The sequence below is a fragment of the Nicotiana tomentosiformis genome, chromosome 7 (genome assembly GCF_000390325.3).
Source record: "Nicotiana tomentosiformis chromosome 7, ASM39032v3, whole genome shotgun sequence".
Lineage (NCBI taxonomy): Eukaryota > Viridiplantae > Streptophyta > Magnoliopsida > Solanales > Solanaceae > Nicotiana > Nicotiana tomentosiformis.
This window is the reverse complement of record NC_090818.1, coordinates 39,258,758-39,274,438: the sequence shown is the minus strand read 5'-3', so window position 1 is coordinate 39,274,438 and position 15,681 is coordinate 39,258,758. Positions and strand designations below refer to the sequence as shown.

Genomic DNA, 15,681 nt, shown 5'->3' with positions numbered 1-15,681 from the left:
CGAACCAAACCAATATATAAATGTATAATTTTTATTTATACTTTTAAGATTTTATATAAAATTTTCTTCAAAAAATATCTAGAAATACTTGGGATCCTCTCATGAAATATAATATTTAATAGAACTATGAAGTGCTTCTATTTTTATTTAATTTAAATTATGGATTCTATCATCACTTTTTTATCACGTGTTATTGAAATGCGTCAATCTCTTTATTTTTTCATATTCATATATCAAGATCTGTTAATTCTTATATTTTTTCGAATTTGAAATAGTATTTAAATATTTTTAAAATTAAATAGAATATATCATTATTTAGGTTTCATATTGATTTTTATGTTTAATTATTAAATTCGGTTAACTTTAAAAATATACATCAGCGAAAAATTATTGTTAGACGATTAAGAAAATAACTATCATGTGTTACTAAAACAATTATGCCATAAGAATATATTAGTAGATCATATGATTGTAAGTTCTTTCGATTTTTATTAAATATATATTCATTTATTAAAATTTTACCTATAACTTTAACAGATTGAAATAATATTTATATAATAAAAAAATTTAAAAAACCCCAAAAAAAAACTATAAAATCGAACTAATCCAGATCGATATACATTGGGACGAAAACAGAACCAACCCGCTCAATTGCACACCTGCTTGAAGCCGTGCTCTTCAAAACTTCAACTCCCACCGACTTTCCAGATCTCCCTGTCTCTTTGTCTTTTCAACTAAAATCTTGAAAAAAAATTCTGGATTTCAAAGAGTACTATTTCTTGCTTCTCTCCGTTAATGGCTTCTAAGTTCAATCCTCTCCAATATCACCCACCTCCAAATACCTGCGCTTGCTTAATCCAGGACCCTAAACAACTCACTCCTTCTCCCAAAACTCTCATTCAAGATCCAAAATTAGTTATCAATGGGGGGTCCACACTCAGTGGCCATGTCAGCATTAGTGGGTCCAAGAACTCAGCTTTACCTATTCTTGCAGCTACCCTTTGCTGCTCTGGATCTTCAAACCTTAAAAATGTACCCTGTTTATCAGATACTAGAACAATGGCTTCAATCTTGAAGTCTTTGGGTGCTCAAGTTACGACTTTTAATGGAGAAATAGTGGTTAATACTGATGGACTGCTGTCTTTAGAACCTGATTCGACTGAAATTGGGAAACTTAGAGGTGGGTTTTTTGTGTTAGGGCCATTATTGGCTCGATTTGGTGAGGCTACTGTTGGGTTACCTGGTGGGTGTGACATTGGAGCTCGGCCTATTGATCTTTATATTCATGGTTTCCAAGCTCTTGGTGCTACAGTTGAGTTGAGGTTGGTGTGAGCTCATTGAATTTCTATTTTTTTTTTCACACCAGGTGTTTTCACCAAAATAAGCAAATTTAACCTTAGTAGGCGTTTGGACATAAAAATTACATAATTTTAAAAATATTATTTGAAATTTGAAATTATGTTTGAATATGCATTTCACTTGAAAAAATATTACAGTTTTGTGCTGTGAGAGGCGAAAAAAGTTTTTCCAAAAAATTTGAAAAATTGGTCAAAATCACTTTTTGATTTTTGAAAAACTCATTTTTTTTTTAAATCTCCAAAAATTTATAAAATTTTATGGACAAACACATTTTTGAAAAAATATTCCGGAAAAAAGGAAAAATAAATCTATGGACAAACGGGTCCTTAGTACCTAAGTCCCAATTTATGTGGCACCGTTTTAATTTCAAGAGTCAAACAAGTTTTTCTTTGACTGCAATTTTTTATACATGCTTTTTAAATATTTTGAATTGTTATTATTGTGATTTATAGTAGTAATTTTTACATCATTTTCAAATGTTTATTTAAAAAAACTTAAAGATTCCATGTCAAATTCACGGTCAGAATTAAAAAAGGTTGACTCAAAATCCGAACAGTGCCACATAAATTGAGACAGTGGGAGTAGTAAAAGATTAAACTGAGAGTATATTGGTTTGGTGATAAGTGTGGATGCCAGACATATTCTCTTCTATTTATTGGTTTGGTGTAACACCGGGTGCGATAATCTCTTACCGGCAGGAAGTTCCAACTAGACACTTAAATTGGAACTCGTGACACTACAATTTGAAACTGAAACTGGCCTCCTTAGGGACTGTTGGATTTCTTATATGTGAAGTTCTCTTTTAGCTTTTTGACATGGTATTATGTCCAATGGTTTCAGTTTGATTGTGCCATAGTACTGATAGCATGTGAGTTTCTTCAGAATGAGTAGTGATTAACTTTGTGAGACCACATAGGGATGGAAAAGTGCAAGCACATGTATCAAATGGTAAAGGTTTGACTGGTGCAAGCTTCCGACTCGACTGCCCCAGTGTAGGAGCAACAGAAACTCTTATGATGGCAGCATGTTTGGCTGAGGGAAATACTGTAATCTCAAATGCAGCTCAAGTATGAAAGTGTATTGTCTTTCAACTTCTATAATAAATCTGTAATCTTTATTATTAGCCCTTCATTCTGAAATGCACCGAGCATTTTTTTTTTTATTGTTGTACTTTGATATGTACGATGCAGGAACCAGAGATCATTGACCTTGCTGGCTTCTTAACAAATTGTGGGGCAGTTGTGGAAGGAGCAGGAACAGACACACTGTATATTAGTGGAAGGAGAAGGTTGTATGGTTCTGAGTATAGTATAATGCCCGACAGGATTGAAGCCGGAACTTATATGTTAGCTGCTGCTATTACTCGGTCATATATCTCAATGTCGCCTGTCATTTACAGCAATTTGACTTGTTTATTAGACAAGCTTTCATGTGCTGGTTGTAAAATATTACAGCTTAGTGATGACACTTTGGAGGTATACGAAATGTGCTAATCTCTTAATTTTCTTCCATCTCGTGCACGTGTTCGTATGATAATTTGGTTCATGAGACCAGCTTTCAGCAGTACCTGGGGCAACTAGAGACAATTTGCAAGGGTTCAGTATCAAGACACATCCATTTCCTGGATTTCCGACAGATCTCCAGCCTCTGACAATGGCATTGCTTTCAACATGCAAAGGCATAAGCGTTATTGAGGAAACTGTCTTTGAAAATCGTATGAGCCATGGTATGTGGTAATTATGATGCCCGGCTACTTTTGGTTGTTTGTACAGTCTAGTTGTTTCGAAAATCACCTGCATAGCTCATGTCAGAAGTTTATCCCTGTAGAAGTTATTCCACAATCTGGATTATTGACTTGTCTAGTTGACCCCTTAGTGATGAAATATATCACTGTACTGCTCAATAAAATGTGACTACTAAATGCTACTCATTGTGTTGATTTCCATCTTTCTTGAGAACTACTTGGAATCATGAAACCCCTATTGCTTTGGTAATTTTAAGTTTGTACCCCAATGAATCAACATTGATCTCTTTATCGAGGAAGCAAACATGTTATTATGTGTATGTTGCATGATCATGACTCTTTCCAAATGTACTGCCAATTTTTAGCAAGAAGAGTGTGCTCAAGATTCTATTCTGTCCTAGTTTTCTTTGGCCTCTTTACACTGACACATATGTATTCCATTCCCTTTCTCTTATTCTGGTGCTTTGCATTCACCAATCAGGGATGCGGTTTATGTTTTCTCCGTAGAATCTGAGTCATCTCACATGATTGTCTTAGAATATCTGGTCAGAATGCATAGAAAATGTTTGATGCCTTTTCCACTGATTATTTTACTTAAAATATTTCTGAAGTGTTTCATGATTTTCTACTGTGCAGTAACAGAACTGCAGAAATTTGGAGCTAAAATTCAGGTCTGCGGAAGCACAGCATTAGTTTTTGGGAAGGGAAATGCAAGGTAAGTCTCTAGTCCTTGATTGATTTCCTGAAACAATTTATTCAACCGAGTATGGGAAATTGATTATATTCTTGTATGGACCTTTTTCTAGTTCACTATGTGGTTCTCAAGTTATTGCAACTGATTTGCGTGGGGGGATGTCATTGGTTTTGGCGGGTCTAGCTGCTGAAGGATGTACTGAAATCAGTGGAATCTCCCATGTAGATAGGGGCTATGAAAGTTTGGAGATGAAACTTCAGGGTCTAGGTGCCAATGTCACAAGGATGACTTCCAGTAGCGGTCCTAGCTAGAATTTTGGTATCAGCTTTGCAAGTCGGTAATTTATCTTTGATACAAGACTTCAATCGCAAAGCTCATTGTTCACTAACCTACTAATTGTACTGTTTGTTTGACCACAGAGATTGATTAGGGGAGGCTCTTTTCTTTTGAGTTTTTTTTCGAATTTGAACTTGAACTTGAACTTGAACTTGAAAGGATTTAGGATAGATGTCATGAGTAGTAGTTTTGGCAAGAAGTAGTATATCAGAGGAAATGCAAGTTGATTTTCTACTTCTTGGTTGAATTCCAAAACATGTTACTCAATTGAATAGACATCAATAAATTTTTGCTATACCCCCTAAAATTTTTGTTGCTCCTTGGTTTGCTTCCTACTTTTGCCAATTGATATTTCACCTTCCTGAACGATGTCAGAATGAGGCAATGGAGCCATTGGCCAATCATTTGCTAACCTACTAATTTATATATGAGCATTTGCCTGACCTTACGAATTTTGTGGTCAAGGCATTTCTGTGAGTTGTGACTTTATATTCTGTTGTTGTTCTTTTTACAACTACTAGCAGTACATTTGGAAAGAGTCATGATCATGCAACATACACATAATAACATGTTTGCTTCCCTAATTGTAGTTTACTAGCCCTCCCCAGTCACAAAATTGTACTGTTGGAGATATATGGTCCCCAATGTCAGATAGTAAAGATCGTCAAAGGGATTTAAATTAAATTACTTAACTTATTACCTTCTTGTCATTCGAGTTATTTCAATCAACTCATCAGTTAATACAGTATTCGTTTCTTCCACCAATAGCAACTAATGCCATTAAATGCAGAACCTCTAGTTTTACTTGAATTCTGGTTTTATGGCTGTCGAATTTACCCAAATATACAGAGGTCAGATATGCTATGAAAATAAAATAGCCCTGGAATTCCATGGAAATGAACTACGACTGTCCTTTTGCCGTCCAGCTTTGTAGAACCGGTGATTTTTAGTTTAAATTTGAACAAGTTAAAACTGTTGAATCAATAACGAGTTGGTTATACAAAAGTTTACTTTGACAAAATGGCTTAGATCAATTTAAGCTAAACATTGGGTCATAATTCAACTAACCCAGGTTCCAATTTTTTCATGTTGTTTGTTATCTATATAACTTGTTCAATTACAAAACCAAAATAATAAAAAACTTTTTTCCTTTATCATTGTATTTATAAAAAACCAAATCATGAACGCTTGTTTCTACTGCCGATAAAAGACTTTGACATCTTGCTTCCACATTAAAGTTCAAACATTCATCTGTGTAATCTACACTGATAAAAAGAGTACAAAATCTGACTTTCAAACTAATGGAAAACTTGATCCAATTACCAAAATCAACTGGCTGCTCTTACAAGAGCTACTAGCTAGTATCAGACTACAAATGTGACCTAGTCGATTTTAAACTACTAAAGCTCAGGCACATCAAAAGTTGCTGGACAATAGAAAATTCAGCTTGTACATCTGCAATCACTTTGGTATTCTCCTAAGTAATCTGTACTGGCCAAATACATTCTTCTGCTGCCAGTGATATGGAATAAAGAACGACCGATACAATGGAGGAGATAACTCCCTGTCCAGATATGGAAGTGCTGCAACAATCTGCAGGCAACATTCTTAAAAGTCAATAACATGCAGCATGGTAAGAGAGAGATGAGCTTACGAGGATGAGCCAGTACCTCCCATGTAGACAAGTCACTTCCTCGTGTAGGATAAGGCCGTTGAAGTTGCAGCTCTATCAGAAAAGTGCATTGCTCAGGATCCGTAAGCTGTAAAATTATTACCAAACAAAGCTGAGTGTCATCCTCGAGTTGATATAAATTGTACACTACAATAGAAACAAAATACAGACTTGCTAATATGCCAAACTGTAAAAGATGGACATTGTTTCTGGTTAAACATAATAGGAATTGTCCGCTTACATATTGCTCCTCTGATGCCTTGTTCTTATTATTGAAGTAAGATGGTGCTGCCGAGGTCCCACCCAAGCTAGAATTGAATGGAATTGGAAGAAGGCCCGTGAATCCATCATCCAACCATCTAACTTGGCCCACGTAATCAGGAATGAGGAACGAAGAAGGGAACCGGTGCCACTCACTTCCAACGCAAAGGACAGAACCTGAACCACATGGGGAGTTTAAAATGTAATGGAGAAATGAATAAAATGTAATGGAGAAATGAATACTGCATGTGAGTCTTTCAGAATATGAAAAGATGCAGCATGCGTCCAGCCTCGTATGCTAAACAAAGCACCTGGAATGCACTGCATCTAGCAAGAACAGGGTAAATGGAGAAAAAAGAACATAGCTGTAACTTTAAAATGAAAAATATCACACATAGATGTTCTTAGTGTTTCTGCTCGCATTTGACAAATGCTGATATTAAAGGGCGATTATCTAACTGACCAGATAAATGGAGAACCACATGATAACAGCAAATCACCTCTCATATCTCGACCTTAATAATTTCATCTAGGTTCAAATCATTAAATCAGGTATTCACTTTCAACCCTATGCCAGAAAGGCACACCTTTGGCTCCCAAAAATCAGATTTTAAAAGAGAAATCGTTTCATCTGCTCGTTTATCCAGGATTTGCTAATGTTACTGGATAAAAATACTTTATACAACAAAAATAAGTTCAAGAAATAATTATAAGGTCTTTTTAATCCAACAAATAAAGATCTTAATGCCAGGATCATAGAATACATGTTATCCTCAGGAAAAAATTAACTCATGCATCAAGATTTTTACACCATTCACCAGAGTCTTAAACATTCTAAAGATGAAAATCTAACAAACAGATATTCAACTCTTCATTAAACAGGCTAATACTCACCTGTTCCAGCGTCATCGTAGTAGTCTAAATGCTTGTAAATCTCAATAGGAGCTGAATAACCATTAATAAGGGAAAATGTCCGAGCATGGGAGGAACAAAGAATCAAACCAAGAGCTAGAGGTCGGAGAAATTTTGCTATCTGCATAAGCAAAGCAAGTGAATACTATAGGCACTGAAAATTGAAGCTTGATAATTTCTCTTCGGGCATAGGAAATTACCATAACTAGAACGGATGTATCGTTGGGATTATACTTATCCCTGAACAGATCAGGAAAGCTCTCAATCACAGCAGAAGCAGCAACACAGATAAGTGGATATATTGGGTACAGAAATCTGCACAGGCAGTAAACTATGAGTTGCTACATCAGATTCCAATTCGCAGTTCATGTTACAACTTTCAATCTCAGATGCAGTTAAAGATAGATTCACGTTTCTTGGCTACAAATATGATTGCCTTATCATGAGCAATGACACTAGCATCTTCCGGGCAATTATCATTTCGTGTGAAAAAAGCTAATGCATCAGCTATCAAGAACAATGCCAAAATTTAAACGCTAATATGTGGATTCCATACAACCCGAACAGACATACAAATCCCTGATAAATGAAATTTCAGTATAGTACTGCAAATAAGAAATTTGAAGAAGCCAAATATAGCTCCACTTTTCCTAAAAAAGGATTTTGGTAGAGCATGTTGACCAAAAATATCTTTTCAGCTAGCAACTTGTCATAGACGAGCCACTATAAAGGTCCTACCGGGTTGAACTCGGGAAATCAGGAGTTTTGGCATAACAATTTCAGTCTGACTTTTAGTTATTTGCTATGTTACCTTGCCATATTCAGAAAACATACTTATTTCCTCTTGTTATATCTTCAGCGGCACATGAAGCTCTACAAGTAGACATGTAATATATGATCTCTCTCTCTCTCTCTCTCTCTATATATATATATATATATATATATATATATATATATATTATATTCTCGTGGCAAGAAGAAATCTTGAAGAGGACTAACCTTTCTTCTTTGTGCGGCTGTAAGGACATAAAGGCAATCCAGATATAGACAGGTGAAACAACGACCAACAACTCAGGAGCATACTTCTTCTTAGCAATGGGTAGTATTGCTAAGAACAGTAGAGCAAACACAAAACAGAAGTTGAAATTGTTAAAGCCATTCCTCAAATAAAACGATGGCCCTTCAGTACCATAGAGATGACTTTCACCACCCCCTAAAACATTGTATACCATCAAGTTGATAACAGAGGATGTCCACCTCTTATAGTAGCGGTAGTCAACAAGAAGTGAGAGTACCTACAACAATTTGTACAACAAGTCGAGTCATCAGGCAGCACAGATATGTGTTCCAGGGAGGGAAAAAAGCATGCCAGCAGCACTAAAACGGGCAAACTAATAGGTTAAGTGGAATTTTGAAATTTCAATTTAGGAAGATGGACTTGCATATTGAATTTTAGCAAAATGACCATTTGGTTGGCGATCTTCCTGCATCTTGCACAGTAAGCATGAATAACTCCATATGTTGGAAACTAAGTTGCTCCGACAGGGCAGTTTATGTACCGGATCTGGTCAAACAATTTTGGGTACTTTGACCATAATGGACGGAAAATTTCAAGACGAGATACAATTTGATTCACGAAATCAGAACCAAAACTAGGGTAAATTTGAAGAAAATAGCATACATTATCTGTGAAATCAATCCTTTACTTATCTACAACTTGAGAATAAAAATAAATTCACACTTTACAAGTTATATTTAAGTATTCCACAAAATTTCTCATAATTTAGAGATATTCTTTTTATTTTTATATTTTTTTGAATTATTTTTAGCCGGATCCCCGCACCCTTATCTGTACTAGGATCCGTATCCCCGAATCTTAAAATTTATAGCTTGAAGGATCTGACCTCTAGATACGCACCCCTATTGGACACCCACACCCATGTCCGAGCAACTTATGTTGGAAATGTATAATTTTGATTCCCTTTAAAGAAAACTTCCCAAGTTTTAAGTTTGAAACACGAGAACTCAACATCACAAGAGACTTAGCTAGCGTTTGGCCATAGATTCCCAAATTTGTTCTGAAAAATCTGATTTGGGTGAAGTTTGGTTTGAAGATGAAAATGTGTTTGGACATCAATTTTCAAAACATATTTCTTAAATTTATTTTGGAAAAACATGAAACATGGCTTATACCCACAAGTTCTAAAAACTATCACAAATAACCAACACTACTATTATCAATAACATTCATTATATTATCGCAAACCATAGTCCTGAACATAAATAAATTTGATACAAAATTATCATTTTTATAATGAACTACATAATACACTATTAGGTGACCGAGAAGACGAAGCAACATTGTTACAAAATAATAAATGGTGGGCTCTTTTATAAAATACAAAAGTTTGGGGCAATTTTTAAAAAATATAATAGTGATATTTTGGCCCAAAACCAGCTATTGGGATTTAGGATTTTGCCAAAATGTAGGCAAAATCTATGGCCAAACATGTGTTTGCCAAATAAAATCCAAATTTATTTTGGCAAAATCTATGGCCAAACGGGTCCTTAATATGATCAAAACTTACCATAAGGATGACAGAAGTGACAACACCTGTAAGAAACACAGATTTGAATCTCTTAACCAGTGAGTAAATTGTCAGTGGAAGAAAAGCAAGGATCGAAAACGGCCAGCCCAGAATCACTCCAGTGGCAGCAACAGAAACTGCCATGGCAGGCTTATTAAAGAGGAATAGTGCTGAAGAAAGAGACATGGCATACATTGAGAATGAACTCGGCAGGAAACCTGCGCAAAGGACACATAATAGGCCTTAGTATTATGAGAAAAACGGACCCAATGTACATGTGGTTGAAAGTTGTGAGCAAGACCAGATGTGTTAGCAACCAATATTAAGGAGTCACCAGTGCATGTCTAGATCACACATAGTATGAAAGCACACAGAAAAAGCTAAAATTTAAAAATCATTAATTGTTTAACACCAGAAAATGAAAACCTCAAATATAGTTCACAGAAAGAACATACTTGTGCTTCATTAATTGTTTACCACCAAAAAAGGAGAAACCTCAAATATAGTCTAGCGAGAGAACATACTCGTGCTAGCAAAGAAACAACCACTTGCTAAGCATAGCATTGCGAGTGTATATGATGCAAGACGCTTTCCATACTTCCGGGAAAGGGCTACAACTAGAGCAGCATCGCTGATCACAGAGAGCACTGCAAGAAAGATTCTCACAGCATAAAATACTCTCACCTGACATGTTGAAAGATGGAGAAATTTGAGAAACAAATAAATGAAATGACTAACGATGGGAAATATTTCTGGAAACAAAAACAATCTCACCTTCTCCTCCCCAAACCACAATGAAGCAGGCCAACCCACCAGTTTGTGAAGTAGGATATAAAGATATGACCGCAAGGCAAACTGTGAACTGCAAATAACATGTTACCCAACTTTGTAAAGTACCATCAAAACAAAGTGAACTCTAGTTACTAAAAGGGAATCATACTAATATCATCAACCAATCAATTGTGCTTCAATCCAAATCAAAGTTGGGGTCGGCTATAAGGTTCCTTTGTAACCATTCCTCTCTATTTGGCCATAAGTTATTTCAATACCAATTTTCTTATAAATAATTCATCTAATAAGGCAAATAATGGGTTCTCTAGGTCACACACTTATCCCCACACCAGCACACAAGTCTTGAACCAAATTAAAGGACTCTCGTCAACTACTAACCTAATGTATGTGTGACAACAATGACTAAACCTTAATCGAAACTACTAGTTTGTATACTCTATATGAATCACTTGCTGCCAATCCCAAAATATATGTCTTGTCATATGTGCCAAAGGATGAATATTTAAACTACAATATGTGGTACTATAAGTAAAGTACATACTTGAATATTTAGATATCACAAGGAAGTAGAGATAAAGTACTCCTTCCGTCTCAATTTATGCGGCACTATTAATTTAAGAACGAAAGAAACAACAACAACAACAACAACAACCCAGTAAAATTCCATTAATGGGGTCTGGGGAGGGTAGTGTGTACGGAGACCTTACCCCTACCCCAAAGGAGTAGAGAGGCTGTTTCCGAAAGACCCTCGACTCAAGAAAACAAAAAGACAAGGACAAAAGGAGACAATATTAGTATCACCACAACAATCATAGGAAAAATAGAAACATCATGAAATGCAGAAGAAAGATGCAAAGCAAAAGCGATAGCTAGTAAATAGGACATGCACTGAAAAGCGAAGTAGTAAAACACAACATTGTCACTAGCTATCTTAGACAAAACTCTACCTGGCTAGTCCCACAATGGTACGAAGTAAGTCAAGACTCAACTATTGTTGGGATTTTAAGCTTGTGTAGCTTAAAGAGGGTGAATGAGAAATGGGGGGAAAATGAAATATTTGAGTTTCTCTCCTTGGCAAAGGGACATTGTCCTATATTGGAGGAAGAAAAGGCTTTTGATGGGTATATATATAATTGCTCTTCTTCTAGCTCTTAAAGAGTTAAGAAGAAGGCAAGCCTCGCGCCGTCGTCGTCGCTCGCTCGGCTCGGCTTCGGCTTCGGCTTCGGATTTGGTCAAAGGTCGATTGACTGATTAATATTTTTGGACAAAATTCCTTTCAATTATTTAATTACTTAATTAAATAATTAAAGAAAAATTCAATCCGGAATAACCCATGACCCGCGATCCGGTCAGGGAACCGACAAACCTTTTGCCTCCAGGCATCTCCAGAGAACTTCTCTAGGAACCTTGTCATACGCTTTCTCTAGGTCAATAAAGACCATGTGCAGATCCTTCTTCCTCTCTCTGTACAGTTCCACCAACCTCCTAACAAGGTGTATAGCTTCTGTAGTCGAACGACCCGGCATGAACCCGAATTGGTTGTCGGATACAGACACTGTCATCCTCATCCTCACCCTCACTTCAACCACCATCTCCCACACTTTCATGGTATGACTCAGTAATTTGATACCCCTATAATTGTTACAACTCTGGATATCACCTTTGTTCTTATACAATGGGACCACCGTACTCCACCTCCACTCATCCGGCATCCTCTTCGCCTTAAAAATAACATTAAACAACCTAGTCAATCACTCCAAACCTGCTCTCCCCACACACTTCCAAAATTCCACCGGAATCTCGTCTGGCCCGGCCGCTCTGCCCCTACTCATCTTACGCATAGCTCCCACGACCTCATCAACCTCGATACGCCTGCAGTACCCAAAGTCACGGTGACTCTCGGAATGCTCCAATTCGCCTAGCACAATATCCTGATCCCCTTCTTCATTCAAAAGTTTATGAAAGTAAGTCTGCCATCTCCTCTTAATCTGGGCATCTTCCATTAATACTCTACCATCTTCGTCCTTGATGCATCTCACTTGGTCCAAATCCCGAACCTTCCTCTCTCTCAACTTGGCCAGCCGGAATAACTTCTTCTCCCCGCCTTTTTTACCCAGTTCCTCGTACATACGACCATAAGCCGCAGTCTTAGCCTCTGTGACCGCCAGCTTAGCCTCCTTCCTAGCTGTCTTATGCCTCTCCATGCATGCTCGCCTCTCCTCCTCATCTATGCTCCCCACTAACTTTAGGTACGCCGCCTTTTTAGCTTCCACTTTACCTTGAACCACTTCATTCCACCACCAGTCTCCTTTGTGCCCACCAAAGATGCCCATCGAGACTCCTAACACCTCTCTCGCAGCCTCCCTAATACAGTCTACTATCGCTGACCACATAGTGCTCGCGTCACCACTGCTCTTCCAAGCTGCCATAGCCGACAACCGCCCCTCCAACTCTTGGGATTTATCCTTAGTTAAGGCTCCCCACCTGATTCTCGGACTTTCTCGAATAGACCTTTTACTCCTCTTTAACATAATACCAACGTCCATCACCAAGAGCCTATGTTGCGTCGCGAGTATCTCACCCGGAATCACCTTGCAATCCTTGCACAGTCCTCCGTCACCTCTCCTGAGAAGGAGATAGTCAATCTGAGTCTTCGCCACCACATTTTGAAAAGTAACCAAATGCCTCTCCCTCTTTGAAAAGCTAGAGTTCGCAATCATCAACCCAAAAGCCTTAGCGAAGTCCAACAACGATGTACCTCCTCCGTTCCTCTCCCCAAAACCGAAGCCTCCATGCACCTCACCATAACCACCTGCAGTCAACCCAATATGCCCATTGAAATCCCCTCCTATGAATAGCTTCTCAGTAGGCAGAACCTGACGCACAATCTCATCTAACCCCTCCCAGAAGCGTCGTTTAACCTCCTCATCTAGGCCCACATGCGGCGCATAGGCGCTAACAACGTTTAGAGTGCACTCTCCAACCACCAACTTAATAATCATCAATCTATCATTCACTCGTCTAACCTCGACCACAGACTCTCTAAGTTCCCTATCCACCAAGATGCCCATTCCATTCTTACCTTTCTGGACTCCTGAGTACCAAAGTTTATACCCCTCCGCGTCCTTCGCCCTCGACCCTACCCACCCAGTCTCCTGGACAAACGCTATATTGACCCTCCTCTTCTGGAGGATCTTCGCCAACTCTATAGACTTACCCGTCAATGTACCTATGTTCCATGACCCGATTCTCAACCTACAGACACCCTTGTTCCCTTTACCTCCTTTGCCTCCCGCCCCACCCCCTAGCCTGCCCTACCTCCCGTCCCACCCCCCGTTCCCCCGAGGACATGACCTCACTCGACCATCCCAGACCACAGCCACTATACCTACGACAGAGTAAGAGGAATCACTATCACACACAATATAACCGACCAAACCAGAAGAAGACAAGTTGCAACTACAGGCACACTAATACGGTGAATAAACTAATACGAACTAAGCTGACAACAATTTAACTAACACAACAAAGGGAAACTGGAAAACGGGAGGTACCAACTCACACGAGTCCAATATTAACAAATAACAAATTCTAAGCAAAAACAATAGAACCTGAAGTCACAACGAGTGCCGAGAAAGGTGTTGTCCACAGTAGCTATGTTTTGGAAGTTCCCGCCCGCTTCGCTCGAGGCTCGCTGGAAAATTGTCTCAGCCGCCGCCGCCGCTAGGCTAGGTCAGTGCGCCAGAAAATAGGGGGACGAGGTGGAAGAGACGAGGTATGTGGGAGAGAAAGAAGGGAGAAGAAGAAAAGGGAAATATAGGGGAGGGGGGGGAGGGCAGATCTGGAAAGCAAAAGGGGGACAAGAAAACAAGAAAGAAAGGGAGGGGGAAAGGGAAGTAACGGGGAAGAAGGAGAAAGCAGGAGAGAGAAAGATAGGAAAAGAAGACAAGGGGTGGGGTGGGGGCCGGGGTCTTACCTGGTCCGGTGTTCGCCGGAGGTTCGGTGATATGATGGAGCGACAAGAGAAAGACGTTAGAGAGAGAGAATCAGACGTTAGAGAGAGCTCAATCTCATTACTCGTAATAAGAAGAACGAAAGAAAGACTTCTGAAATTTGTGGTCTAAAACAAGCCATAAACATTTTTATAGTTATAAATCATCTCATTAAGGTTAAAATAAAAAGTTAAAAGGTAAATGTTTCTAAATATAAAAAGGTGTCACTCTTTGAAATTTTTACACCATCTGGTCACCTTTACTTGGTCACCTTTACTTGTTGTAGTAGGTAATTTGTCTTATTTTCAAGATTACAACTCTCACAGTGTAAGGAGGATTACATGTAGCTATCCTTTGGATGACCTTATAGTGCAAGAAAATGTTTACATTGACGGTTATATAACTAAACTCTTCTTTTTGAGACAAAGTGTGCCACATGAAATGGAACAGAGGAATATCACTTAATACTACATCGACTTTGTTTGATGGATCCAGAAATTATCACTTAAGAGACAGAGAACAAAAATGCTACGCATCAACTAAAATAAGATATTCCAAAAACAACATTTGACTATGCATTAACTGTATAGTACTATGTAATTGAAGAAGGTGAACCTGTACTCCCAAGTTTGGAAACCGGACTTATAGAGCAAGTAGTGAAGAGGCTCCCAGTAATTGAACACCTCATCACAATCGTGAATTATATTTGACGTAGCGCTCATGTGCCTTAGCATCCCTAAGCAAATCAACGGCAGAAGCCAACCTAGTCCTTTATCGACGCCCTCATTCTCACCATCCGATCTCTTCGGCTTATCTACCTTTGAATACGACGTCGTTGGCGATGACGCCGTCGCCGGAAGATCCGACGGTAAAGGTCGTCTCTGCCTCGTCGCTAGAGCCATTTCACTGCTTAGCTTCTCTCTTTTCTGAAAATTTGTGCTTTCTTCTCCTTCTTGTTCAATAAGCGGCTTTCCGGTTGTTTTGAACCGTTTGGGGACTCCGGTTCAAGGAGATCCTTTGCTTCTTCTTGAAGTTAAACTCATGTTTGAGCTAAAAGTGATATCCTATTTTATTAAATTGCATATGATAGGTTGAAAATTTCCATCAATATTATGAGTTTATGTTTAATATCTCAAGTTTTAAAAGGTTATAGTCACACAAGGGCTAGGACATGATAAAATCACAAGTTTCAAATTTTTTTTATTATTTTGTCAAATTTTGTGACGAATCAAGTTACATCACATAGATATTGAAACTGATGGAATAATTTTCATTGGATTAAAGTAACAAAAACCTACTACTCTGTCACAAAATCACTTATTCGAAATTTC

At 38.1% G+C, this 15,681-nt stretch overlaps 2 protein-coding genes across 2 annotated transcripts; one reads left to right on the top strand and one right to left on the bottom strand.

Moving 5' to 3' along the window:
- The first annotated feature begins 628 nt into the window (after nt 1-628).
- Nucleotides 629-4,440, top strand: LOC104101424 (uncharacterized). The gene is made up of 6 exons (XM_009608864.3): nt 629-1,322; nt 2,276-2,426; nt 2,550-2,834; nt 2,914-3,085; nt 3,740-3,818; nt 3,910-4,440. The coding sequence occupies exons 1-6, from the start codon at nt 796-798 to the stop codon at nt 4,106-4,108; spliced, it is 1,413 nt and encodes a 470-aa protein (XP_009607159.1). The 5' UTR covers nt 629-795; the 3' UTR covers nt 4,109-4,440.
- Nucleotides 4,441-5,321: 881 nt separating this feature from the next.
- On the bottom strand, nt 5,322-15,414 carry LOC104101423 (alpha-1,2-mannosyltransferase ALG9). Its single transcript, XM_009608863.4, has 10 exons — nt 14,966-15,414; nt 10,341-10,428; nt 10,091-10,250; nt 9,567-9,784; nt 7,978-8,273; nt 7,179-7,293; nt 6,961-7,099; nt 6,047-6,243; nt 5,804-5,893; nt 5,322-5,726 (listed from the first exon to the last, which is right to left on the bottom strand). Exons 1-10 carry the CDS (start codon nt 15,250-15,252, stop codon nt 5,595-5,597), a joined length of 1,722 nt encoding a protein of 573 aa, XP_009607158.1. The 5' UTR covers nt 15,253-15,414; the 3' UTR covers nt 5,322-5,594.
- Between the last annotated feature and the right edge of the window lie 267 nt (nt 15,415-15,681).

Bases quoted from the DNA above. Each gene is read 5' to 3' on its own strand.
- LOC104101424 (XM_009608864.3), top strand. From the start codon at position 796: ATGGCTTCTAAGTTCAATCCTCTCCAATATCACCCACCTCCAAATACC. The intron at 2,427-2,549 runs GTATGAAAGTGT...TGTACGATGCAG, and splicing joins TAATCTCAAATGCAGCTCAA to GAACCAGAGATCATTGACCT. The intron at 3,819-3,909 runs GTAAGTCTCTAG...ACCTTTTTCTAG, and splicing joins TTTGGGAAGGGAAATGCAAG to TTCACTATGTGGTTCTCAAG.
- LOC104101423 (XM_009608863.4), bottom strand. From the start codon at position 15,252: ATGGCTCTAGCGACGAGGCAGAGACGACCTTTACCGTCGGATCTTCCG. The intron at 10,251-10,340 runs GTGAGATTGTTT...TCAACATGTCAG, and splicing joins TGTGGTTTGGGGAGGAGAAG to GTGAGAGTATTTTATGCTGT. The intron at 5,894-6,046 runs GTAAGCGGACAA...ATAATTTTACAG, and splicing joins AGGCATCAGAGGAGCAATAT to CTTACGGATCCTGAGCAATG.